General features: G+C 42.8%; 1 protein-coding gene across 4 annotated transcripts in view; it reads left to right on the forward strand.

The window, feature by feature from the left end:
• FLNB (filamin B) overlaps nucleotides 1–26,437 on the forward strand; it is an 83,146-nt gene that overhangs the window by 15,124 nt on the left and 41,585 nt on the right. For all 4 annotated transcript variants that reach the window (XM_028719137.2, XM_028719138.2, XM_028719139.2 and 1 more), the window contains exons 2-14: nucleotides 11,081–11,329; nucleotides 12,469–12,566; nucleotides 13,657–13,804; nucleotides 15,336–15,454; nucleotides 15,848–15,925; nucleotides 16,746–16,908; nucleotides 18,755–18,952; nucleotides 20,689–20,826; nucleotides 22,414–22,540; nucleotides 23,593–23,729; nucleotides 24,487–24,680; nucleotides 25,081–25,194; nucleotides 25,992–26,135. In XM_028719137.2, coding sequence (XP_028574970.2) covers nucleotides 11,081–11,329; nucleotides 12,469–12,566; nucleotides 13,657–13,804; nucleotides 15,336–15,454; nucleotides 15,848–15,925; nucleotides 16,746–16,908; nucleotides 18,755–18,952; nucleotides 20,689–20,826; nucleotides 22,414–22,540; nucleotides 23,593–23,729; nucleotides 24,487–24,680; nucleotides 25,081–25,194; nucleotides 25,992–26,135 — 1,907 coding nt within the window. The remainder of the gene's footprint in view (nucleotides 1–11,080; nucleotides 11,330–12,468; nucleotides 12,567–13,656; nucleotides 13,805–15,335; nucleotides 15,455–15,847; nucleotides 15,926–16,745; nucleotides 16,909–18,754; nucleotides 18,953–20,688; nucleotides 20,827–22,413; nucleotides 22,541–23,592; nucleotides 23,730–24,486; nucleotides 24,681–25,080; nucleotides 25,195–25,991; nucleotides 26,136–26,437) is intronic.

Below are 26,437 nucleotides of genomic sequence, written 5' to 3' on the forward strand. Positions count from 1 at the left end.
CTGCATTCTTCTGCCTAGTCTTTCTGGAAGGATTGTTTTACTTCTGTCTTGGCAAATGTCAAATTGCAAGACTGGCCTGCCTTTTGGAGAATGAAGTTCTGGTTTGTGAGAGGCCTTTTGTGGGAAAAATAACAAAAATGACTGTGCAATTTATCATGCACTGAATCCTCCTCGTATTTTTCAGTTCTGTTGTAATTTCAGTCTTCCCCCAACCTGGTGCCCTCCAGGGTAATGATCACCTGAACTCACTTCAGTAACAGGGATTGTAGAAGTTACAGTCCAGCAACAGCTCAAACTGACTAGTTTGGGGGAAGTCTAGTGTATTTTAGATACACTTTCATTATAGCTTTCTATACTTTCATGGGGCCATGCAAGGTCTCTGTAATGTGTATGCTATCTGTTTCATACTTTCTGCCCCCCACCCCAAATTTATTTGACAGCAGAATAATGGGAGTTTCTACCTATATTTACCTAAATTTAATAGCATTGGAAGATGGAGCACCTTATCTTACTCTGCAGTCATATGCTGTTGTTTTTGAAGTGAGGTTTGAAGACATGGAAGCATGCTAGGCAGGAGCCATAAGTGTAATGTGCCTTTCAAACAGTTATTTTATATGGCTGCCTTACTCCAGAGCCAGTGGCTAGTTGATCTAGATTCTAGATACACCATGAGCCGCTGGAGAAACATACTTACCGGAGTGTTCAGTTCCTTTTGAGGCCTGGTGATGGGTGTCCTGTCTCCTTCCTAGATGATCTATCACTGGAATTACCTTTTTTTTTTTCATGTGCTTGTGATGTGTAGCCACTGACTGGTGCATTATATTCGTGAGTGGGCACTCTAGTATTTCGGAGAACAGGCTGGTGGGATGCCTGCCTGAAAATAGACCCATGAACAAATATTCCAGACAGCAGCCTCAAGCAGCAAACTTGAAGGGGGGCATTGTTGTATGTCTAGACGGCTACCATGAACAATGTTGTGGGAAAGTTAATACCTCCTTTCTGGCATATCTGAAACGAAATGCAGGATTGGAGCCTTAATCAGCAGGCAGGGCTACTTCAGAACACTATTGTACTCATACGGATGGCGGCAGATTACTGGGAATGGTGGGTGAATGTGGGTGCAGACGTAACCGTAGGGCTTTCCAGACAATAGTTTTCCACACCATTAGCTGTTGACTATAGTGCTACCTCTGAAAGCACTTTCCTGACATTGTTTTGCACAACCTGTCTTGGACTGTCCCACCCATTCTGTTCCTGATTTGCCACTTGGCCTAGCAGCGATTAGCATAGTCGTCATGTGCTTCCATTGGAGCTGCCACTCCTTGACCGTCAGCGTCATGGGGATCCAGTGGTGCAGCTCTGTTCTTCAGGATGCTTGCTTCCACAGCATCCATTCACCCGTCGGTTGTTGGATGAATGAATCTAGAACCTCTGAGGTAGGTTTGGGCTGCCAAAGCAATTGCCATAGAAGCGAGAACGAGAGATCTCTATAAACGCTTGAGGCAGCTTGCGTTGAAATGAATGGCAGCATTGGGGGGTTGGGGAATGATTCTGTGCATGTGCAGGTTAGATTGGCTGCCAAGAAAATCTCCTGGGAATGTGTGCATCAATATTCGGATGCTTCGCAAGGCAGTGTTCCAGTCAAGCCAGTAATGAAGCAAACTGATCTCATCCGCAGCTTCTGGGGGCTTTTCACATACATGGGGAACAAGGGGTGACCTCACTAATGTGGAATGTGCTTTGCTTAGTGTAAGAGGGGGGCCTGTTCTCCTGGGGGTTATTGTCAGCATAACAAGTTTGCCAATGATGTCATTTATTCAAAGCGTGCTGCAGCAGGCTTTAAGGACACAGGAAGGGCTTTTCAAAAGCCGAAGTTTCTGTTTTAGTAATAAATGGAACCAAAGTTCTCCAGGTTGGCTGTAGAAAAATTTTATTGGAAAAGGAAGCATTACCAGGTGCTGACTCCTGTTCTACCACTAGTGCCAGGTCTTAATAGCCAAAAGGTTCTTAACTCAGAACTGTGGTGGTAAATGTTAAGTGATAACAAGAACTGGTGAAAAACAAACCTGAGCTGGGGCTTAAGTAGTGATCACTTAGCAAATGTGCCACAGATGTTTTCTAAGCAGCATAATAAAGCACCCCAGTATTCATTGCCATACTTCTTGGCATCCCACTTGTTGGCATCTGTCTCAAGAGGTCAAATTAGCAACACCAAAGTGACCTCCCTGAGGCACAAGCCTGGGCAGTGTGTGTGGAGCTCCTGGGCTGCCCAGGGTACAAGACTGTCCCCCCAGCCTCACTGCTGTGGTTCAAAGGAAAGCAGAGCAATGCTTTTGGTGCCAGACTGGCTGCAGGAGTTGTCAGAAGGAGGCATACCATCCACCATCCAGCCGTCTTAAGGACTATACTCTGGATATGTGTAGGGTTTACTCCTGAACCATTTCTTCTCCTGAAGTTATCTCATAAGGCAGTGGAGTTTTAAGACCAGAGTTTTCCTTCTCCTAGATGGGCTACCTTCCAGGTTGATGAGCTGCCTTCCAGGCTGTTGGAGTCACTATTGGTCTCGATTGCTTAATCCACCAGAGCCTGTGTTTACATGCAGGAGGAAGTTGCTAACTTACCAAGGGTTTGAGACCCATTGGTTATCCTCACCTGATATAGCTGGCCAGTGGAAGCCATTCCCAGGGTGTGGCTACTGTCACATGCTGACAGCTTCTAGGAGACACAGGTGAGAGCTGAGTGCAGGGTGGGGACTAAAGGTGGACAAACTACCCCAGAAGGGGTACAATGTGTCCCCCACCAGAGTTACCGTCCCTCCCCTAACACCCCATACCTTTTTATTTAAAATGCCTACTGCATTCTTTAAAAGCACAGTCCTCTTGGGAGAAGAACTTTGTTAATGTGGCTCTGGTCCATGACGTTCAGTTCACACTGCTTTCAGGGTAAATCACAAACATGAAAACCTCCCACTTCTGATAGTTGTGTGCTTTATTCGGAGGCAGGTGATGGGAAAGTTAGCAGTTATGTTTTAAGGTGCAATACTGCAAGAGCAAACAGGGCAGGGCATGAATGCCATTCCTGTATACCAGTATGTTGCACACAGTATTTGCAGGACTAAATCATCCCTGCAACCATAAGATTTGACACTTGCTTAACACTGAGACAGTATTTCCATGCTAAATACTACAGCTGCCGAAGACAAATGGCTTGTGACTCTGTACTAAGAAACTTGAAACTTCTAACACATTCAAAAACTAAATACCTTCTGAGAAGTGGGAGGTGCAGGGAATAGTGTTGGTCCTTGTGGTGGTTGGGGGTATAAAAATGCTTCTTTTAAACATGGTGGGGGGCCTTAAACCATGGGCATTATTTGGCACCCCCAAAAGGTGGTTCAATGTCCTCTCAAGATGTGCTGCCCATTCAAAATTATATTTAAAATTTAAATTTTACTGAATTTAATGATAAATGGTTTGAAATGATACACAGTGGTGGATGGGGCCATTGCAAGGCACCTTTGAGAACTGCAGTTTGCACCACACTCATACTAACACTTAAGCCACACCCATTTTGATATGTGGCCCCCGGAGGGTTGACAATGGGTCATTGTGGCCCTTTACCCAAAGAACCACAGGTGATTAATTGTCTGCAACAGACTCTTAATTTGAAACATTACGTGCAACAGCTTCATCTTCCCTAGTTTACAAGGCACCTAAGGATGCATTTGCAGCCATTGTAAGGCAGCTGATGATGGCGGGATTGGGATCTTGTGGCCCTCCACTTGCTGGACCAACTCACATCAGCTGCAACCAGGGATGATGGGAGATGTAGTCAGCAGCATACAGATGGCCACATATCCCCCCTCCCCCATGCCTTTTCTAGTATGTTCTGTATTTTCCTTGTAGTATCATACTCTGGCTCTTTCCTGGTGTCTGAAATGATTAGTGTCCAGAATGGTAGCTGTGTTAGTCTTGTAGCAGGAACATCAAATTCATGTGGCACTATCAAGTCCAACACAGTTATTATGATGCAGTCTTTCATGGACTCTGACCACATGACTCTTCATTGAAAAAAATTAAATGGTGCAGTTCTACCTTCAGGGAAATCTGCAAATGATATCATTTCTATTCACAACTCTGTTCAAGAACTTGCACTGCTCATTCCTGCAACATGTTTATTCTCTGTACTAGAGTTCAGAGATCATGTCCTCTTGCTATGGTTTGGACCCACAGGCTTGAGTCTTAAGGTCAGGAGGAATGACCTGTTTCAGACATTACGACAAGCCATGTCCTACCATAATGGGAACAATTTGTAGTGAGACATGTGTACATATGCTTCCATTGTTTGATGGGTTGCAACATGCCATTTCCTCCAAACTCAACAAACTGTCTGATGTTGCCTAAAACTCCTATCTTAAGGTAAGCATATGAAGCCAAACTCTCTGCTACAACTAGAAAGCTATTTGGCACCCTCTGTTTGCTTTGTCATGGGGGTGATCTGTTTCCAAGGAATACATCTTGCAGATTTAGGCATATGGGGCTGCTGCGACTTTCCTCAGAGCTATTTCTGTCCCTAAACATCATTTATGCTTTTAATGGTCATGTTTTAGACTCTCCTCTTGTCAGTTGTTAGTGGTTAACATGCTGGTGAACAATGTGCCTCTCCCAAGTGAAAGTGTGTGTGGATGTGAGCATATACACACACCGCATTGCAGCTTGGTAGCAGAACCTTTGCTGCTGCCCCTTTAAGGCATATAGTAATCTTTGCTTGGTTCTAGTGCCCCCCCCCCCCCTTTAAGGCTATAAGCTAACAGTACCAAAAATAACATGCTTCGGGTTTATAATAATCTCAGTGGTCACGTTTGTCATTTTAAATTGCAGATGTGTCTCTAAGCTCTGCCCTCTGTTCCAGCGGAAGGCCCCCCAAAAAGAGAAGTTACCAAATTATATACTACTAGCTGCTGTTATCTGCATGATCTGCATCAAACCTACAAAACTGGCTAACACTTTTTCATGAAAAAATAGCTGTGCTATACCAGTGGATTTCAGCCCTTTTAAGTTAGAGGAAACAAACCTATTTTTTTTTTTTAGAACCGTGGCCCTTTCTCCCTGCCCCTGACATCCACCCTACAAAGTAAAAACAGGTAATGCATTGTAAAATGTTGACGGACCCAAGCATCCTGTGGAACCCTGGTTGGAAAAGGTGCAGTCTAGAAGGCAGCAAGCACATAGGTGGGTGTCTGCCTATAAGGCACACCATTTTTCAATGCCTGGAACCCAATGTAAGGGGTCACCCAAGGTGAAGGGGTGCATTTGGCTACAGAAGAAATCCTGCCATTTAAGTTATAGTGGCTCGTACCCTTTGAGAATACTGTAAATCCCTCAAAAGCAATGTAATGGCTGGGGATACTGTATTTTAGTTGTATGGCCTTGTAGAATAATAGCAATCACTCTGAACTATTACCTTAAGTTTTAAGTACAAAATTCTGAAGGCTTGCCGAAAGAAGTATATTACTCTCTGGACACTAGGTTCATAAATGATACATCTGTCCCCCTTCCGTAGGAGCCTTGGGTGTAATCTCAAATCAAGGCTAGGCCAGGAGAAGACAATCTCAGTGACATTAATCTTACTGAAAACATTGGATACCCTTTCAAGAAATAGTGTGGCTAACAAATACAAATGAACTGGAGGGAATAAATTTGAATTTGCACACCATAACCGAGCTAATGGCAAACATGATGACCTACAGTGGACAGATAAGTGTGCGTGCTGCCCAGAGCCTGCTGGTAACCATTTAAAAAAATCCAACATAAAATCTTTTCTAGAAGTCTTACTTTCCTGCCCTCAACTTACTTTGCTCCCGGCATTTGAAAGCAAGCCCAAATAAAACCTATTTTGGGATTGGGTTAGGAAAATCTAGGGGAATGGGCTGCCATTGCAATGGAGCAGCCTTTTTCTCCATGCTCTTGCTGTTCTAAACTAGGTGCACAGGTGGCACAGTCGAGATACCCTGTTGCAAAGTGGTGTCAAAGTTTGGAGTTTGTGCTGTTTGCTGAACTTCTTACTTCCACAAGTCCAAATGGTTGCTCTGCCAGTGAATATGTTAAGAACTGGCTGCCTTTCATTCTAGGTCAGTAGTACTACATAGGAGCTTGTTCACCGTAGGTGTGTCCCAGTTTGGTCACTTCCAGAGTCATAATATCATAAAACTGTAGAGTTGGAAGGGACAAGGGTCATCTAGTCCAACCTCCGGCATTGCAGGGATTTTTTCCCAATTGGGGGGGGGGGGGCTTGAACCCATGATCTTTGAGACTATGAGTCTCATGCTCTACTGACTGACTATTTCAAGTGACAGTTAACCTGGTTTTCGCAAGCTGCCAAATCTAGCTTATAACAATACTGTCCTTCCTTTGCCCATGTTCTAATCTCTTGCTCGTGCCAGTAAAAAGCATAGTTCTTCTGTGTATTCCAGTTACCAAGGAAACTGACCACAGTAGCTTATCGTGTTTCCGCTAATTGTCTTAAGAGCAAATTCCTTGTAGTACTGCAGCAGGACAAAGTTTTTAAAAATTAACAAATTCACTTGGCTCTTATGCAACCAGGTTTTATTTGGTGTTTCCCAGTCCAGGCACTCGTGAATAAACTGAGCCGTAAACTTTTTTTTGAACGGTGGTCCTTCAGAATAGTGGGTTGCTGGCAAAATGAGAACTGTTTGTAAGCAAGGCAAAAGGTCCTATTGGGTGTCACTCTGGACTGTATTGAAAAGAATTCTTTGGATTGCAGTGCAGAACTAACCCAGCTAGTAAATGCCAGTAATAAACCTGAATAACTATTCTTCTTTTTAGTAAATATTTAACACTGATCTCCAGGATCTGACTAATTCCCAGGGCTGCAAGTACATACTTGCGAGATTGCTCAGTTTCAGTATTGATCAGTCATGTGAGGTTCACAATGGGCTGTAAGTAGGAGAAGGGGCAGAATGTTACTACTGTTTTGAACGTGTCCCAGGTTTTAAAATGCATGGGTAACAACCAAAGATGTATTTGGAACAAATTACAGCAATTTCTGAGGAACTGGCATCTGAAAGTGAGAAGGCCACCAGCTAAATACTTAAACAATTCACTGTTGGAAAAACAGAAAAGAATTACAGTGGTACCTCAGGTTACAGATGCTTCAGGTTACAGACTGCTAACCCAGAAATAGTACCTCGGGTTAAGAACTTTGCTTCAGGATGAGAACAGAAATCGCGTGGCGGCAGCGGGAGGCCCCATTAGCTAAAGTGGTGCTTCAGGTTAAGAACAGTTTCAGGTTAAGAACGGACCTCCGGAACGAATTAGGTTCTTAACCTGAGGTACCACTGTATGCTAAACTTGTCTTCTCTAGCATAGACAGTCAGCTGATCGGCGGAGATGTCTTGTCACTATTTTATTTCGGATTGTTTTATTTGCTGTTTTAATGTGCTGTAAACTGCTGTTATAAGAATTTTAAGGTCTTTGATATATAATACACGTTCATAAATGTACCAAGCAAACACTTACATAAATATATAAACCACATTTCTGAAGCAGCACAGGAAGACAGTCCTGAAACCATTTTAACTCCCAAACTGACCAAATGTTTCTCTGCAAGTAGGGAGAAAATGAAACAAAAAAAACCTTCCCATTGTCCCAGGAATTAAGAAATTACCATCTCAAAAGGAATGGTGAGACTACCAGAAAAGGCAATCAGATAAGGCATTATCAGATAACCTGGCAGACAGGAAAAACAACCTTCAAATTTCTGTTGTAGACCACCTTTTCTGTGATGTAGGTATAATGTTTGTGGGGGGTGGTCTTGAGCTACACCCCTTCTGTGATGTATGTATGGAGGGGTGGTCTGGAGCTCCAGGGCAGGGAATTTCAAAATGGATATATAAGGCCTTTCACTCCATTGTTCGAGGTCCTCCTCCTCTCTCCTGCGTGTGGGGAAGCACCCTGTTGCAACAGTCAATGAAGATCAGGCTTACTAGCTGCTTTGCTTCTCAATATTCTCTGGTTGGTCTCTGTTATTTTCTCCTACCGATAGAGAACCTACAAAAGGACTCTTGGGTACCCCATAAGGGAAAAGGAGTAGTTTTTTAAACTTATATCACTGCAAAAAGTGATATAGAAATGAAATGAATAATAATGATTAAATCCTCACTCCCAAAAGGCAACTAGACAGTCTTGTTGTTATGACCGTAACCTAGATTGAAGGTGCCATTTGGCAATGAGCTTATATATGAGCTTCTAACATCTCTGGATGTTGTTGGACCATAACTCCCATCATCTGTGACCATTGGCTTTGCTCACTGGGGCTGATGGTAATTCAGTAACATCTGCAGGGCCACAAGGTATCTGCCCATGCTCTAGTACAGTGTTTCCCAACCTTGGGCCTCCAGCTGTTTTTGGACTACAATTCCCATCATCCCTGACCACTGGTCTTGCTAGCTAGGGATGATGGGAGTTGTAGTCCAAAAACAGCTGGAGGCACAAGGTTGGGAAACACTGCTCTAGTAGTCACCACACAAGATCATATGAAGGCCTCCCCATTGTGTTTCTATAGACACAGTTGCAGCCTTAAATTTGGAGCACTTTTGACCTGCGGTGCCTGTATGGAAGCCTGCTTCTGCCTGAACCGTTTTTCTTCAGTGATGCTTGTAAATCTTTCCCTGTGGCTAATGGCTCTAAGCAACTCAATTCATTACATTATAGCTCTATCCCTCTGCAGCTAATGTAGGGCCTGCCCTAATATGGCTGCATATTATCTAAAATACAATGATTCAGTTAGGAAATGCGCAGGTAAAAATTTGGTGCCTGCTACCCAAACACATTACAGTGGTACCTTTGGTTACATACGCTTCAGGTTACAGACTCTGCTAACCCAGAAATATTGCTTCAGGTTAAGAACTTTGCTTCAGGATGAGAACAGAAATCGTGCTCCAGCGGTGCGGCAGCAGCAGGAGGCCCCATTAGCTAAAGTGGTGCTTCAGGTTAAGAACAGTTTCGGGTTAAGTACGGACCTCTGGAATGAATTAAGTACTTAACCTGAGGTACCACTGTACTAGTTCTTGAGTAGAAATGTTTTCCACATAAGGAGGAAATGTCCAATTGGTGCAAAATGGTTTCCTACACTTTGTGCAACTTTTGGTTCACTGGTGGAATTACTTTAGGCTACTGTTTTCTTGCAAGCCCTTGCAGCTGTGAGAAGAGGCGATTGCACACCCCTTTAAATCTTGTGTGCATATTTGTAGCTGTATACTGAATTGAGCAATGACCCTCTGGAATTCGACAAATCTCAGACTTCACATGTTAAAAGACCAGTATGCAGCCACAAAGCTAACTTATCTTCAGCAGTTGATCTGCCCTGCAAACCTGGCTTGTGTGAGTCTACAGCTTAAATGTTGCAATATAACTAAACACTGTTCCTCAGGCCATGTACCTTAATAACCTCCAGACTGAAGCTGTATTGCTTAAACAGTTTTAAGATGCAATTAACAAATGACAGTGGCTAGATAGAAATTCCACTGTTAATTGCTCATTAAATATATTTGTGCTTGGGGCCAGAAACATTACAATAGAGTTTTGCAATGGAGAGAGTTGTGTAGGTGAGCCGTTCCTCATCATAGTCTGTGAGTCCTGGTCTAGTTCAAACAGACCTGGCAAACAGGGCTTGATGTGAGTCCTGAAAATATTTGGATAAGAGTTCCCAGGAAGGACTTGTTTTCGTAACTATGAATCTTTAAATTTCCCTGGTGTGATTTTGGTTTTACTACTGGCCAGAGTGGTGGTACACTGCAAACCGCTTCATAAGTTTTCTAGCCGCAGTATCACTTATGCAAGGACTCATTTTAAGTTTATTTCTAGATCTCTTTGGTACCCAGTCACAAATAGCTGTTGTAAGAGTCAATATAGAAATGAACTTTTGCTTATTATACATCTGAGCCAGGTAGTAGGGAAAGCTTGCTTTCCAAGTCCAGTTTTGTCGGCATGATGCCATTTTAGAAGCACATTCATCTGTTTGGCTTTCTGGTTTCATCAACATACTGATGTGTCCCGGGCAAATGTTGACTAGGGCAGTGTTTCCCAACCTTGTGCCTCCAGCTGTTTTTGGCCTACAATTCCCATCATCCCTTGCCACTGGTCTTGCTAGTCAGGGATGATGGGAGTTGTAGGCCAAAAACATCTGGAGGCACAAGGTTGGGAAACACTGGACTAGGGTACTAAGGAATTTCTAGCTTGGTAGAAAGTCTGCTACTAATAGTTGAGTGATAAGGAGGGGAAATACTTGGACTAAAAATAACATTTTCATATTGATGTGAATAAGCTATAGCCAAATATGCAAGAGGATGGAAATCTAACTGTGTAAATGCTCCTTTTGTTCTCTAAATTCTAAATGACTGATGCAGATTGGTTCAATCTTGTCTTTGTATATCTTATTCACCATGTAATGTAGCTTTCTACAAGAAAGGTTTGTGTTGTAGAAATAGCTCATGGTTTCCACCCCCATTTTTAAACTCAAGGTCTGTTGCTGCCAATCTGCTTAATTTTGCAATTATGCAGATTCTGTAAGAAGCTGAGTAAAACATTAATCTTAAATCATGGTTGATTCACTCTTGAAGAGAAACCAGAGCAAAGGATTTCTACCCTTTTGGGATATCCACCAGTTAGTATGATTGGCTTCCTGCCACTTACTATGGATGTACATAATGAAAGTATATAAACCGTGTTTATACTCTCCTTCAGGGCAAGGTCTTAGATTGAGGACAATAAGCTGGTTGTCCTAGTTCCCAAGTTCACATTATTATGATCTGTCTGTTGACAGTAGATAGCTGAACTAATGGCTTGAGAAGAAACTTGGAGGAAGCTACTCCAACCATGAATCAAGTAAAGTATGTGTAAAAAGATCTCAACAGAGACCTAGGTAGATAAAAAGAACCAATGTGTCTGCGTGGTTAGATTGATGGCTCAAAGCAAATGCCTTTAAGTGGATTTGTTACCTTTCAGCTTGACTTGATGCCTAATGGTGGTTTTAGTAGTAATTCTGTGTTTTTTCTTCTTTTCAGATAGTAAAGCTATTGTTGATGGGAACTTGAAGCTAATCCTAGGGTTAGTATGGACCCTTATCCTCCATTACTCAATCTCTATGCCAGTGTGGGAAGATGAAGGAGATGACGATGCCAAGAAACAGACTCCCAAACAGAGACTCTTGGGATGGATTCAGAACAAAATCCCTTATTTGCCAATAACAAACTTCAACCAAAACTGGCAAGATGGCAAAGCATTAGGTGCCCTTGTTGATAGCTGTGCTCCAGGTAAGCCACCTGTGACCTTTCCATTTCCTCGCCCTATGTCAGTAGCAGTTGATTTATCTTTACCTTAATGTAAATAAGATTCCCTTGCTTTGAGAAGTCCTGTACTTGACTAGAAGTCACACCTATGAAAACAAGCTCTAAATGTCTGTATAAAGGTCAGGAACCCTTAATGAAGGTTTCACAACTTTTTGCTTTAAGTTTGCAATGCATCTTAAAAAAAACTTGGTACATATTTTATGGATTCCAAAATGTCCAATCATAGTTCAGCACGTTTTTAGCTTCATGAAGAATTGCACGGATTCTAAAAGCTTTTCTACAGTTCTTTTTTTAACAAAATATTCTGGATGTAAATGCAGCAGTAGAACTGTTTTGTCATGTTTAGGAGCTGTTACCTTTGCTGCACCCAACTCTCAAGTGAATGAGAAGACTATTGGCTATGTTAACCTTCTTGTGGTCCAGGAGTAGCCAGTAGCCTTATAGATGTTGGCACCTGTTTCTGAGCTAAGAAAAGAAGGATGTTGGTGGACTAAACCTGCTGTCACCCCTGGCCCCTGGCATGGGCTGGTGAGAGTATGGCAGAAGACCATTTTGGCTACTCCTGCTGTTGTCAATAGGATTCTTTAGCATCTTATTCGTTCCTCCTTCTGGCGAAACAACAATTTCCTGAAAATTCAGCACTGCAGAACAACTTGATAAATGTTGCATCCAGAATTTCAGGATACTCCTTAGTTATTGCATATTGTAAATTAGAGAGCAGTTTGTCAGAATCATAGAATTTGACAAGACTGGCAGCATGGAGTACTGGAAAAGCCAATTAGTGGTTCAGCAGTCAGTGTTGCTCAGTGGATAGTTGGCAGTTCCAATCCGTTAGATCTCAAGTTGGCATTGAATCTCTTTCCTCACAAATGGGAGTGGAGGCCAAACAATACAAACAGGATTTATCTCACATATCCCAACTTCGCAGTCTGAAAACCTTGGCTACCAGGCTATAATCTCCACTTCCTACTCTGTGCAATGCAAGTGCACTTCTGTGGGTAGACCTTGACAGTTACTAGCTAAAATTAAAATGGATTTATGCTAAGTGTAAATGCTTCTGGATGTTCATAGTATTTTAAACGTTATAATTCTTGCTTCGCTAGGTCTCTGCCCGGACTGGGAAACCTGGGACCCTAAGAAGCCTGTTGATAATGCCCGTGAAGCCATGCAGCAAGCAGATGACTGGCTGGGTGTCCCTCAGGTATGGAGAAGAGAAATGCCGTTTGAGCTTCAGCATATCCAGGTGGCAGGATATGAACAGAAATAATTTTACTTGTAGCATCTGATGGTCCCGGTCCCACAAATTCAGCTGTGCTTAAAAATACCTGCTGTGGTATGAAATGTCACCCTCTCAAATGATTGAAAACAGTGGGTCCTCCACACAGAATGCGTTTGTTGAGACTGCTTCCTTGAAAGCTGCCTCTTGAGTGTACAGTAAGCCCGTAACTTATGCATGGGTTACATTCTGGGAATCGTGCCTAAATCCAGAGTTCTGTGTAGTCAATAGACATTGGGTTCAATGGTAGGTGGAATTGTCAGTTGCTACCTGGATCCCCACGCACCCCTTTTATTTTTATTTGCCAAGCTGAATGCACACAAATTAAATGTGCGTAAATCGCAAACTTACAATATTTAAAATCTCGAGTTTCCCTTCTCATTTTTACAAGGATAGAAGCCCCCCTTCCTTTGAAGGTTGGGCTGGATCCTATCCCTGCTAGAAACACTTCTGTAGTTTCCTCTGCCTTTATTGAAATAACTCATATTATGCCCATTATTTGCTCCAGTAAAAGAAAGCACTTACGACTTACTGTGCCAGTTCAATAAATCTGCCTAGCTGCCCTCAGCGTTTCTCTATGATTAAGACCCTTGACTGCTGTTATGTACTTTTGAATTGGTGCTACTGAAGTATTTATTTGACAGGTCTAAAAAAAGTTTGTACATAGAACCTAGGCAGTGTTTAGGGGGACCAGTCAAACACTCAGTGCAACTTCAAGCGATTGGCTGTTGGGAGGAAGGTGGCATCATAACTTTTTGACTGGCAGTAGTAACTCAACTGCAAATGACCCAGCTACTAAGCTATGTGTGCAAATAAAGTGCACTTATTCTATGTGTTGCAATTACATGGTGTAATCTTTCAAAAGGCTTCTTGCTCTTAGGAATGCTACTGGTTAACTATATTTCCAAACTTAGGGAATTATTGGACAGGCAGTGATTTGGATGTGTAGGAATGTATGAGGGGAACTCTGATTCACATGTTGTAATCCTAATGAAAATATGTCCTTATTTACCAGGTCATCGCTCCCGAAGAAATAATACACCCTGATGTGGATGAACACTCTGTAATGACCTACTTGTCACAGTTTCCCAAAGCAAAGCTGAAACCTGGTGCTCCTTTGAAGCCTAAGCTTAATCCAAAGAAGGCAAGGGCGTATGGCAGAGGTGAGGTCTAAAATGCTTTTCTTATAACTTGTGTGTATTGTTACCTATATCTTGTTACATACATTCAAAACTATTGTGCTTTAAAAGACCAGTTGGTTCTTGCTCTATTTAAATCATGTTTGTAGACAAACTTCCAAGTTGCATTGTATTCGTTTAAGTGCAGTGCTGAGATTCAGAAAAATGTGGAAATAGTCCAAAAGCCACTCCTACTTTCACATGAAAATTCCCACTTTGAGAACCAGTTTAGCAAGGCTATTGTCTTGTTCTAAGCTGTAAACCTAAACTTCATCACTGTCAGTGGGAGGGGACCAGTTGCTTCGTGTAAGGCGGTGGTTCCCAAACATTTTTCCATCATGGACCACCTGGAAAGTTGCAGAGGGTCCAGTCCACTTAATGGTATTTCTGCCTGTTGTAGCAATTGTAATGCACTATCCTGTATGGTTTTTAATTGTATTTTGATTGCTGCTTTTATTTTGCACAAATTGCAATAGTTTGTTTTCAAATAATACAGCAAAATACAATATATCTTGGTGTATAATAAGATGGTAAGAATGTTGTTACACTGCAGTTTGCATGACTGCCCAGGCAGAGGGTTAGCAGGAAGGCATCCTAGGCAGGTGGGTGGATGGTTGGCCCAGGTGAGTGTTGTCAGTGGTGGCTGGTCTGGGCAAGTTATAGAGGAACATGCAGGGTTCCCCAGCAAGCATCCTGCTGTTCTTGCTGTGAACCTCAGCAGCTTAGGTGACCTCAGTATGAGGCGTGTCTGCTGAGGAGCTTCCCTAACCTATTTCTCCATAGCTGACTTGGGCTGCCATTTGGCCAAGCTGTAAGAGGGGCATGACTTGGGTGGGTGAGTGACAAGGGAACTAGAGGTGGATGGAGGCAGGCTGGTGAGTGGGGTTGGAATGAGAGGGGATGGGATGAGAACCTGGAGAGGAACAGAAGTTCTACCAAAGGAAAAGAAGCAGGAATCCTGTGAAGACCATGAAAAACTAATGCACATGTATATTCACAAAGCTACCAAAATCTAGGGTATCAATGTTGTCAATGCTAGATTTTTTCTTTTTTAAGCAACACTAAGAATTTTAAAGCAAACTCCTAATTCACACACACAGATGAATACACAGTTCTTTTGGATTCTGCACACCTCCAAATTTTGAAATACAACTCGCTACTCAAAACCTGTGCATTAGGATAAAATTCATTTGGAAATGTGTACATTGAGAAGTATGTATTTACATTTATTTTAAAATTGCAGTTTAATATGACGGTAGCTAAGACCAGCTTCATCACCGTGGATTTGTCTGTCAGTGGCAATTAACCACGTTAGCCACAAATTGAACTTCCCATATTTTGTGGCAGTGCTTCTTTTCTTCACCATTATGTCCCGATGCTACATTAAGAGCAAGGATAGCTACAAATTGGTGCTGATAATTCTAGGAAATAATGTACTTGCATCACAGTTTAGCAAGTAAAAACTTTCTGCATGTCGTCTTTACAGCCAGCTAAGCACAGCCTTTTATTCCTGCAGGAATTGAACCACATGGAAATATGGTGAAACAGCCTGCCAAATTCAGTGTAGACACCATCAGTGCTGGCCAAGGGGAGGTATTGGTTTTTGTAGAAGATCCAGAAGGAAACAGAGAAGAGGTATGCATATTGAGAGGTCTTGGGCCAGGGAAGGGAAAAAATGGGTTGACCACTTACTACTATCTTACACTATGGTAAAGGAATCCTCTTCAAGTATGTTGGCATTTGAGTGAGCTTCATGAATCATGAGGATGGACCATAGTTAAGGGGTACAGGCCATATAGAAGGTCCTAATTTTAGTCCCTGGCATTTTATTTATTTGATTATTTGTACTCTTAGCCCGCCTTTTACAAAAGGCTCTCCAGTGCAGGCTACAAAAATGTCACTAGAAAAATAGGCACAATGTGTAGAATTAAAATTCTAAAATGACCACAGCAGCCAATACGATACCCAGTGAAAAAGATCAAGAGACTTAAGCATGACTGAGTTGCCTAATGCCTTCCTCTTTCTTAGGCCATGGTGACTCCTGACAACGATAAGAACAAGACTTACGCTGTTCAGTACCTCCCAAAGGTTACAGGACCTCACAAGGTAAGAATATCTGAAGATTCTGGAGGGAGACATGAGTTTTAGCTGCCAAGTACATTTTGCTCAGGACAATGTTGTTGTAATACTATCTCAAAACAAGTTGGTCTAGTTTTGTAGCTGTAGTTGAGAGCGACAATGCTCCCCCCCTCCCCGGCTTAAAGTACTGATTGGCTGGTCTAACAATTGTTCAGGTAAAAGAGGAGGTGGAGGCAACACGGGTAGTCAGTTTTGTTTTAGAGTAGCTAAGCTGCCTTTTTTATCCTGCCTTCTCTTTTGGTGAGAAAGTGAACTATACGGTTGATTGACATTCAGTGCCCTATTAAAATGTGTTTTTCCTGTAAAAATGTGCATAATTCATCTGAATATGGTAGCTGGCAATACCACATTCAACGTTGGGCCTGCAGACACTTCTCCAGAAGCTTTGTTGTTTTTTTAAAAGTGGCTTGTAAATGTCAGCTTGTGAATTCAGAACTCCGCTGGATCTGAGAGAGCCAGTGTGGTGTAGTGGTTAAGAGCGGTGGACTCGTAATCTGGTGAACCGGGTTCAATTCCCCGCTCCTCCACATGCAGCTGCTGAGTGACCTTGGGCTAGTCACACTTCTCTGAAGTCTCTCAGCCCCACTCACCTCCCAGAGTGTTTGTTGTGGGGGAGGAAGGGAAAGGAGAATGTTAGCCGCTTTGAGACTCCTGAAGGGGAGTGATAAAGCGGGATATCAAATCCAAACTCTTCTTCTTCTTCTTCATCTGCTATTGAGTGAATGCAAACTGGCTACCTGCTTGCAGTGGTGCATATCTAACTTGAATACTGTTACTACACTTCCAGGTTACAGTTCTGTTTGCTGGCCAGCACATTGCAAAGAGTCCGTTTGAAGTAAATGTTGATAAAGCCCAGGGAGATGCCAGTAAAGTGACCGCAAAAGGACCAGGCTTGGAAGTAACAGGAAATATAGCCAATAAACCTACTTACTTTGAAATTTACACAGCAGGTAAGATGGGCTGAATAGATTCCTTCCTTTGTGACATGGAGCTGTGAGCAGGCTTGCCTTCTCTTCGTATGGGCCATGATGTTGCTTCTCCCTATAGTGTCCACACAGGATAGGGACCCTGGGGCTCTGCAGATGTTTTTGGGCACTGAATTTCACCTTTCCAGACGTCAGGAGTGATGGGAATTGGATTCATAGCCAGAGACTCCTCCCCTGACACAGAGCATATGTGAGGGTGGAAGGAATGCACAGTGCTCCATGAGTTGGGCATTTACTGTTACTAAAATTTTATTATTTGTGGTGTTTTTAAAGGGTTGTCTTTATTTCTGTTTTTAATTAATATGCCACTTTATATAAACACTGACATATTTTTTATGAAGTGGTATATGAATCTTGCTAGCTTGAATAAATACAAATAAATGGGTTAGGGATGCTCAAGATGCAATAGAAGCTTCAGGGTTCAATTTGCAATTCTTGTCCACAGTACTTAATAACAACACCTAGTTTGGACATGAAGGGGTGTATAGCTGCTTTACATCTCTTTGGTGTCCAGTACAGAAGCCTGCCTCATGCCAACACTTATTAGTCTTCCAACAGGTGGTTTTTTTTTAGTAGGCATTGATGTGAATTCACATCATTTTTTCTGATTTACCAATCAGGGATGGCAACAGCCTTGGGTTTCTTGGGCAAGAAAGGTTGCCACTGTGTCTGTGTTCAGGGAGTGCAGAGTATAAGCTTTTTGTGCAAGGTGCATGATGTTCATGCATTTGAACTAAGCATTCTTCATTGTTCTTGGGAATGCATAGCATGTCTGTGGCATAGTGTTCTGTGTAGGTCAGTTCTCAAGCTGGTCCTTGGCTTTGACTGCAGCTACAGCTTTCAACAGGTATGGTGGCCCTTTAATGGTTCCCCTTCCTACCATTCTATACAAGTCAGAGTAAACAGTGCTGCATGACAGCGATCACTTCCAGTTGGGTGGAACTTGGTTGGGTGTTTGTGTGCAATATGCTTTAGGCAGCTGTATGCACACTTGCATACATCCACATGCACACTCTTTCTCTTTTTGGTATAGGTCTTTGGTTCCAACATTTCAGAGCAATGCAGTGGGAAAGACTGTATTTACTATGCACAGCAACTTAATTTTGTTACTGTGCATAATACTGTGCATTGCTTCCCCACTTGATATAACTGTAGTTATGCCATTTGCATCTGGCCATGTAGCTTTGCTATTGTTTCCTCAGAAGTCAATTAAGACGAACTTAGTGAGTACTAGACTTAGGAGTTTATAGTGCTTGAATTTTGCAGTAGTAACTTAAACAAAAAGGTGACTGCGAATTGAGTAAATTGAGGATTTTCCCAGCTGGGGGTGCGAGTCTTGTTGGGCTATATTGCAAAACTAAAGCTGCTTTTAAATCCCTCCAAATAGGAAAACTGGTAGACATAAGTCTAAATAAATCTAGCAGTGTTTTCTGCAAAACAAGTAGGACCTTGGTATAAAGATAAGGAGAATTCTGGCTGCAAATGTCAAGGATGTATTCTCAGGCATTTCACAACTCATTTCCTCAGGCTGCAAACCTTGAGGTCCTCCTGCCTTTTGTTATGGATCATTATCATACTCAATAGCTTATGGGTTCTTTTTGGAAAGGCTAAACTGGAAATTCTTGACAAAACAATGTGTTCTTGAGGGGAGATGGTCTCCGTGTCCCTTTTTCCAACACCCCAATTTGGCTATATAGTGTGCATTTCCTTGGCCATCTTTCCACTGGAATGGCTACTGGCCAATATAAGAAACTGGGAGACTTCCCTAATTGTGGAAATAATTTTTGAGCTCCTATTTTGTATCTTGTAGGGGCTGGTGTTGGTGATATAGGTGTGGAAGTTGAAGATCCTCAAGGGAAGAACCCCGTGGAAGTTGCAATAGAAGACAAAGGGAATCAAGTCTATCGTTGTGTGTACAAACCTCTTCAAGCTGGTCCCCATACCATTAAAGTGGCGTTTGCTGGAGAGCAAATTCCCAAAAGCCCTTGGGGTATTCATGTTGGTGAAGGTACGTGTTTAGGGCAAACGTATAACTATTTAACCATATTACTGGATACATGTGCACATTAAGTGCAGTATCTATGAGACTCTCTAAATGTGGGAATTTAGTCTTTCGGCTTGGATGAAGCAGTTCAATTCTTGCATGAAATTCTTGCAGGAATTTTAAATGTTAGTATCTTACCACATTTAACTAACTGGGTTTTATCAGTCTTGTCATCCTAAATGACCGCATTGCTCCTCCTTACACTTTTAGAATTGAGCTTTCTTGCTGTGTCTCTTTAAAACCAACTATATTCACTTTATTTTGTATCACAACTCTCTTCCCTTCTTGAACTGACACTTGGCTTTCTATTCCATCCTTGCCTGCTCCTGTGCTTTCAGACCTCTGCTCACCTCTCCTGAGCTACTTTCAATTTGTGAGATGTTGGACTTCACTGCTATTGGCTTCATAGTTGGGCAAGCTCTGTCGGTAAGAGGGTGTGCAGGGTGCACTTGTGTTGCTGCGTTTTTTTCTGAACACCTAGTCAACAGGTTTGCAGCCCTAAGCAGAAGTGGCTGGGTTGTATGAAAATGTTGCAAGCAGCAGGTCAGGCTTCAAGCAGTCTCGCAAGAAGTCAAACGGCTTAACCACAAACGGCCAAACTTTGTTGCAAGGAGCTTGAAACTGAACTTGCTGCTACATCCCTGGTTTGTTGCATCTACAGATGGATGTAGAACTAGTCAATGCAGATTGGCTGGGGGTGAGAATTCCCTGCATGCTTCCAGCAGGACAGCTTTTCGTGAATTGGTTTTCCCTCCAAGGAAATGGTTGCCAACTCCAGAAGGAAATGCATGGAGTTGAGCTGTTGGGAGCCCAAGCCTGCATGCCTCACAGTCCAGTTTCATGGCTAGGCCAAATACTGACAACTGTGAGCCTGTTTATCTCCCATAAATCATCATTCTGTATGTGGTCTTTTTCACACTGTGTATCCAGTGGTTTCTGCATACAGACCTGCTTTCCCTAATGGTGACGGTGTTCAGGGAAGCATGTTTAAACTCTTGCGTGTGAATTATATTTCCCCACCTCCCTGGTATTGTTCATTTCAGGCACATCTGCATGGGGCTTCCTCTGGGGATTAAATTTGCTAATTTAGGGGCAATAGCAGGATCAGCATAGCAACACTGTCTCAACCATGCAAGGTGCAACATCTCTATGAGATGCTCCCTGTCTCATGCTATGTTTCACTTCTTGCCCTCTTCTTCACCCCCCACCCCTTGAAACCTGTAACTTCACTGGGGGAAAAAAAAGTCTGGTTCAAACTGGAAGGTTTCATCTGCATGCATGCCCTAAAGCAATATGCCCTCCTAAGTTTGAAACTTTGAAAATGAGGATACTTTGCTCCTTTTACTAAAACACTTTCCTTTAAAAAAAAAAAAAGGTTTCTGCAGTTTCCCGGTCTCTCATGCTGATGTAAATTTATTAGGAGTTTAGTTCATTTAAACGGGACTTGTGTTTGTACATAGTGAAGCACGTGAAGCAAAAAAACTGCAACCCCCAGTTTTATGTTAATATAATGTGCATTGACAGCCTCGGTCTTGCCTCCTTAAGACTGCAAAATGGTGTTCAGGTTTTACATTTCATAAACTTAAAATCTCATCCATCTTAAAGCAAGCTGAGAGAAACCGTTCCAGAGTAGCTTGGCTAAGTTAAATATCTCTAGGAATCAAAGGCTGTATTGATGTCTGTCTGCAATTCGCTTGCAGCGTGCAATCCAAATGCCTGCCGTGCCAGTGGTAGAGGCCTCCAACCTAAAGGAGTTCGGATCAGAGAAACCGCAGACTTCAAGGTTGATACTAAAGCCGCAGGGAGTGGAGATATCCATGTGGCAATAAAAGGACCAAGTAAGTGCTCGGCTTCTTAGCATTGCTGGGGCTTTGGGGTGGGGCCAGGGAAGTTTGCAAAGGGCTTAAAAGTGTAATCCATCGGCTTGTGATTCTGGTATCTGTATGTTGACTTTATCCCCTGGGGAAACTCCAGAAGTGAAATGGAGCCGCTCTTTTCTCTCTCTCATATCTAATTGCACAAGAGGAGACTAGGTAAACATGGCTGGAAATTTGAAATGACTGGTTCTTTGGGTGTGATAACCGCCTTGTTTACCTGTTTATACAGAAGTAATCTGAGCTGTGCAACTGCTTTAATGGGTTTGGAAAGGCTTGAACTTCTACTTCACTATCTATGGTGCAAAGCTCTTGGACAAAAGGGTGTGTGTGTGTGTGTGTGTAGCAAAAAACGTTCAGTAATAATGTTTCATGACAACATTGCTCAAGAAATGTGAAGCAAACATGCAAAAGGGGAAGAAAGGTTAGGCCAAACTAGACAGGATGGTATCAGGTGCCTGCATTTCTTTGCTTATCTGCCTGAATGGAATATAAATAAGAGGCTGTGTGTGTGTCAAACTGATAACCAAATGAGATGTGTGGCTGAGGAGTTCCCCTCTGTTTCAGAAGTGGTTTACCTGGGGAAGTGTAAATACTGGAAACTAATGGAACTTGTATTAATTGTTTGAATTACTCCTCAGCTGCTTGAGGTAACTTGGACATGATTTGTCAATTTTTATGCAACTTAACTTGACTGTTTCAGGATTTCAGACCGTCATTCTTTTCCTTGTCTCAGACTTGGTAAAAAAATAAGTGAAACTTGGCAGTTCAGGTGACTACATTTTACACATTTTTGGGAGTTCTGACCTTAAAGATGGATACTCAAAACTGAACCCCAGGATCATTTCCCCTCTGCTTCGCTTTAGCAAGTTAATGCTCCATTCAGGAGTCATAATGGACAGAAAGTCCCCCGCTGGCTTGCTGATCATATGGCAGACACCTTTTTCTACTCTTGGATCACAGTACGGCTTGAAATAGATGCAGGGCTTTGTTACCTTCTGGCCCCAGATCAAAATGAATGGCAATCCTTTTCAGCCTTGTACAAATTGGTGGGGATTCTGGTGGGCCTCTTGCGAGCCGTAATGTGCTTAAAGCGTTGGCTACGGCAGGGTTGCCAACTGTGCACTGTTAAAGACAATAGTCTTGTATCAACAAACTTCGGCATATTTAGACTGTTGCAGGAAAATTAAATCAAGTAGGCATTCTCCAAATACTTGTGGTCATGAGGTCTGATGAAGCTTAAGCTTCCCTTGTTTTAACATGACACGCATAATTCTTTAGACTAAGGAATAACATAAGGGAATGAGTTAAGCGAGGTAACGTAACACTTTCACTCATCGATCTCTTCTGGAAATATTTATGCCATCTTTCTTGCATGACAACTTGGAGGCCATTTCTCCTCCTTGCAAACTATTTCTGGTTGGGGGGGGGGAATGACTTCATTCTTAGCAATTTTTCTTAAACTACTGGAAAGGGGCAAAATTGCCTGTAACCAGAGGACTGAGGCTGTAACTATGGAAGGCTAATGCTAGATTGATGATATTTCTGCAGAAGGTCTGGAGGAACTTGTGAAACAAAAGGAGTATGTGGACGGTGTGTATGCCTTTGAATACTATCCAGTAACCCCAGGAAAATACATTGTGACAATCTCATGGGGAGGCCACAACATCCCTAAAAGGTGAGTTAGAACGTCCATTTCAGGTTGGTTCGTTTTTAGCAATGGATGTGTATTCCCTACCAAACACGTTGGAACTGCTTAAGTTTCCACAGGTGCCCAGAGCAAATTAACAGATGGTAGTACAGTTGTTCGGTCCCAGCTCCCGCCCACCTAGCAGTTCAAAAGCATGTCAAGTGCAAGTAGATAAATAGGTGCCACTTCTGGTTCGCCAGAAACAGTTTGTCATGCTGGCCGCATGACCCGGAAGCTGTCTGTGGACAAATGCCCACTCCCTTGGCCTATAGAGTGAGGTGAGCGCGCAACCCCAGAGTCATCCGTGACTGGACCTAAACAGTCAGGGGTACCTTTACCTTTTAGTGTCTAGTACAAGGGTACTACCCTGTTTGGAGAAATTGTATATTTCAATTTCTGAAGAGGGAGACTTATGTCAGCTGCATTAAAAAGAAACCAAATCCTGTGGCACCTTAAAGGCCAACAAACTATTGTGGCACAAGCTTTCATCTGTATTTCTAGGTATCAGATTACTATTTGGTAGCACCAAGATTATTCAGATTTTATTTAAAGAGTGGAATTTTAATGTAGGCAACCTTTGGAATATCTGCCGCATTTTAACTTTCATTGATCCCTGTCTGTTTTCCAAGTGATGCACCATGTAGAGGTTCCCACTTCATCTATCTGTAGCTCCCGGTCTTTTAGCTGGACAGAGGTGATTGCCCAATAAGCTCTGCCTTGTTCTGGATTCAGGCTATAACTGGAATCGTTGACAGTGTAGGGAAGGATAGTGGTGACCATTGCTGCTTTCAGTCCCAAGCTTTTCCTAGAGTCCCAGGTGCATCATATCCTTCCTCAATCTATCTCATCTGATTCCAGTGGCAGAAATGGAAAAGAAAGGAAGAGGTATTTTGAAGTCTGGATCCAATCCAGGAGGCGCTTACAAAAATGCAGGAGGACAATGTTTCTGGTTAGCTACATCTCTGTAGCTCTACCTGAGCCCATCTTTAGTATCTGATATTAATTGCTCCTAATCCTGCTTTCTGGTGTTTCTGTCATAGCCCATTTGAAGTTCAAGTAGGCCCTGAACCTGGTCCTCAGAAAGTAAGAGCCTGGGGGCCCGGCCTTCATGAAGGCGTTGTTGGTAAATCTGCCGACTTTGTGGTAGAATCCATTGGCCCAGAAGTTGGATCCTTAGGTAAGAACTTGCCTGGCTTGCCCTGCTTTGCTAAATGGTTATTGCATTTATGTGATGCCTAGCTAACTTCACACGGAGAAAGTCTCTCAACATCACATTGCGGTGGGTGTGGAATCACATCCAATTGGATTTAAAAGAAATTGGTTTGTATAGCACTTCTGACAAGAACAATGATGACACTGTCCTCCACCCAGTTTTAGCATGACAGGCAGTAAATGTTGGCTGATGCCTTTGCTTCTCATGATTTTGTGAAGGTTACGATGTCTCTGGTAACTTCGCTATTGACCCTGCCTTTCAGCAGGCCCCATTGCTATAACACCAAGGGGAAGGACTTTCAAAATTAATTAGTACATTTATAAGCCATTCTTTCCACCTAGAAGCTCAAGGTGGCGCACGTTATTCTTCTTTGTCCCGCTTTCGCCCCACTCTAACTTCACAACAACCCTGTGAGGCTGAGAGACTGTGACTAGCCCCAAGGCCACCCAGTCCAGCACTCTAACCGCAACACTAAACTGGCTTCTGACATAATGAGAAATTCAGCACACGTCCCCTGAAACACAGTAACTGCAGTGAGTTTTCTGGTTTGCTTTGCAATAGATGGTTTCAGTTCACATAAGGGTTACCTCAAACAAAACCTGCTTAACAGGCTTTAATGCTGTGGATTTAAAAAATGGTTTTGAGCTGGCAACTCTTTGAGTCCTACTAGCTAAAGCATGGCACCTCTTAACAGCACTGCTAACATGTTTGCTTCTTCTAGGTTTTGCCATTGAAGGCCCATCTCAAGCCAAAATTGAATGTGATGATCAGAACGATGGCTCATGCGATGTGAAATACTGGCCCAAAGAGCCTGGCGAATATGCCGTTCACATCATGTGTGATGACGAAGATATCAAAGACAGCCCCTACATGGCGTTCATCCAGCCTGCTTCTCCAGGCTTCAACTCTGACAAGGCAAGTATCTGAGCAGCTGCCTGTTAAAAAAAAAGAAGCTGTTAATCTGTCAGCCTTCTGTATAAACTGTGCTAGATGGTATTCAGGGTCAGGATTTAGCTCCAATTTAAAGGAAACTCACGGCAACACCAGTTATGAGTCTGTCCCAGGTTAGAAGTTCATTACAGGAGAAACTCCTTCCATTGAGGACCGTTGCAAATTTAGGCACTAGTGCATGTATGCTTTGCATTGTGAGATGTTCCCAAGAACATCAAGTGGAAAACTACTTATTTTAGCAGTGACATATAAGGTATATCCAGGTATCTCACTCGAACAAACTTTGGGCATTGTAGTCTGAGCTATTAACAACCTGTAAAGGTATGTTGACATATTCTCTTACGTTTCTGCTGATCTTCCTTAGGTAAAAGCTTACGGTCCAGGGCTGGAGCGGACTGGCTGCATTGTGAACAACCCTGCAGAGTTTACAGTTGACACAAAGGAAGCTGGGAGTGCCCCTCTGAGGATCTATGCACAGGTAAGGTCCAGAGTTCCAGGCTGCATTTGCTTCTCACTAAGTCATCTTGAACTGTAGCCGTGGAATTGTGTTCAGAAGTTGGGAGTTTTCTTCTTAAGGGTAATAGTCTGATGGGCAGAAATACTTAAGATGCCATATGGCCACAGGCATCACAGGATGCTGGTCTTGATGGGCCATTAGCCTAGTCCTGGCACTTGCCATATTGGCGAGTGTGAGTATGCCCTGAGCCCAAGTCCTTATAAGATACAGGGTCAGGTTTATTCCTTGATAGGAAAGAATTGCACTATTGGTCATGTCAGCTTGTCCATGTTACCCAGGTGGTTGCTGGTATGTGGTTCTAGCAACACTTGTTAGTGTGAATTTGGTCCTAAGTGGGAGTGGCTGATATTACAATCTGCCCTGCTCTGTGAAATCTAGCTATAGCCTATAGGATTAAAGTGGAGCAAGTTTTATGGCTCTTTACATGGTGGCAGTGAAGAGAAAGCAGGAAGGGCTTCTATCACTTACCAATACTGTAGATGAGAAGGTAATCAAAACACTTTTGTCCTCTATACCTCTGTTGTGTTCTTGCCTGTAAAAGGTTTATACATTCTATGTACCATTAGAACATACGGTGCCACAAGGTATTGGAAGATGTTCTGCATGGAAGTCTTAAATGCTGACCAGTAAGCTTGCACTAAAGACTCTTCACTCTCCATCATTTGTGGTAAACCAGCAGTGATAGGTTTCCAAAACCTTGTCGGTCTGTAAGTCGCCCCTCTTAAGAGGATCTACGTTCTTCCTTTTTTTTTTAACAGGATGCAGAAGGGAATCCCATTGACATCCAAATGAAAAGCAAGCCGGATGGTATCTATGCCTGCTCTTACAATCCAACAAAACCAATCAAGCACACACTTGCTCTTACTTGGGGAGGAGCTAATGTGCCCAATAGTCCTTACAGGGTAAGTTTTAAAAGCAGCTAAGTAGCTGCAGCTCTTTATCCTCCAGTTGTAGCATGTCTTACCATGTATTATGCACAAACCCTTGCTTATGTTAATTGGCGTTTAGATGGTAGTATTACACTAAGCCCAGAGGTGAAAAACTGTATCCATCTGGCAGGCTGGATCTTTATCTCCCTCACCTGCTTGCAGGCCAAGTTTGACAAGTGGGTGGTGCCACCCGCCTGTCAGTCAACTGATACCAGGTGACCAGTTTCTTTAAAAGAAAAACATGCTTGCAAGACCCAACAGAGTTTTGCTGCTGC

Source organism: Podarcis muralis, chromosome 2 (assembly GCF_964188315.1).
Source record: "Podarcis muralis chromosome 2, rPodMur119.hap1.1, whole genome shotgun sequence".
Classification (NCBI taxonomy): domain Eukaryota; kingdom Metazoa; phylum Chordata; class Lepidosauria; order Squamata; family Lacertidae; genus Podarcis; species Podarcis muralis.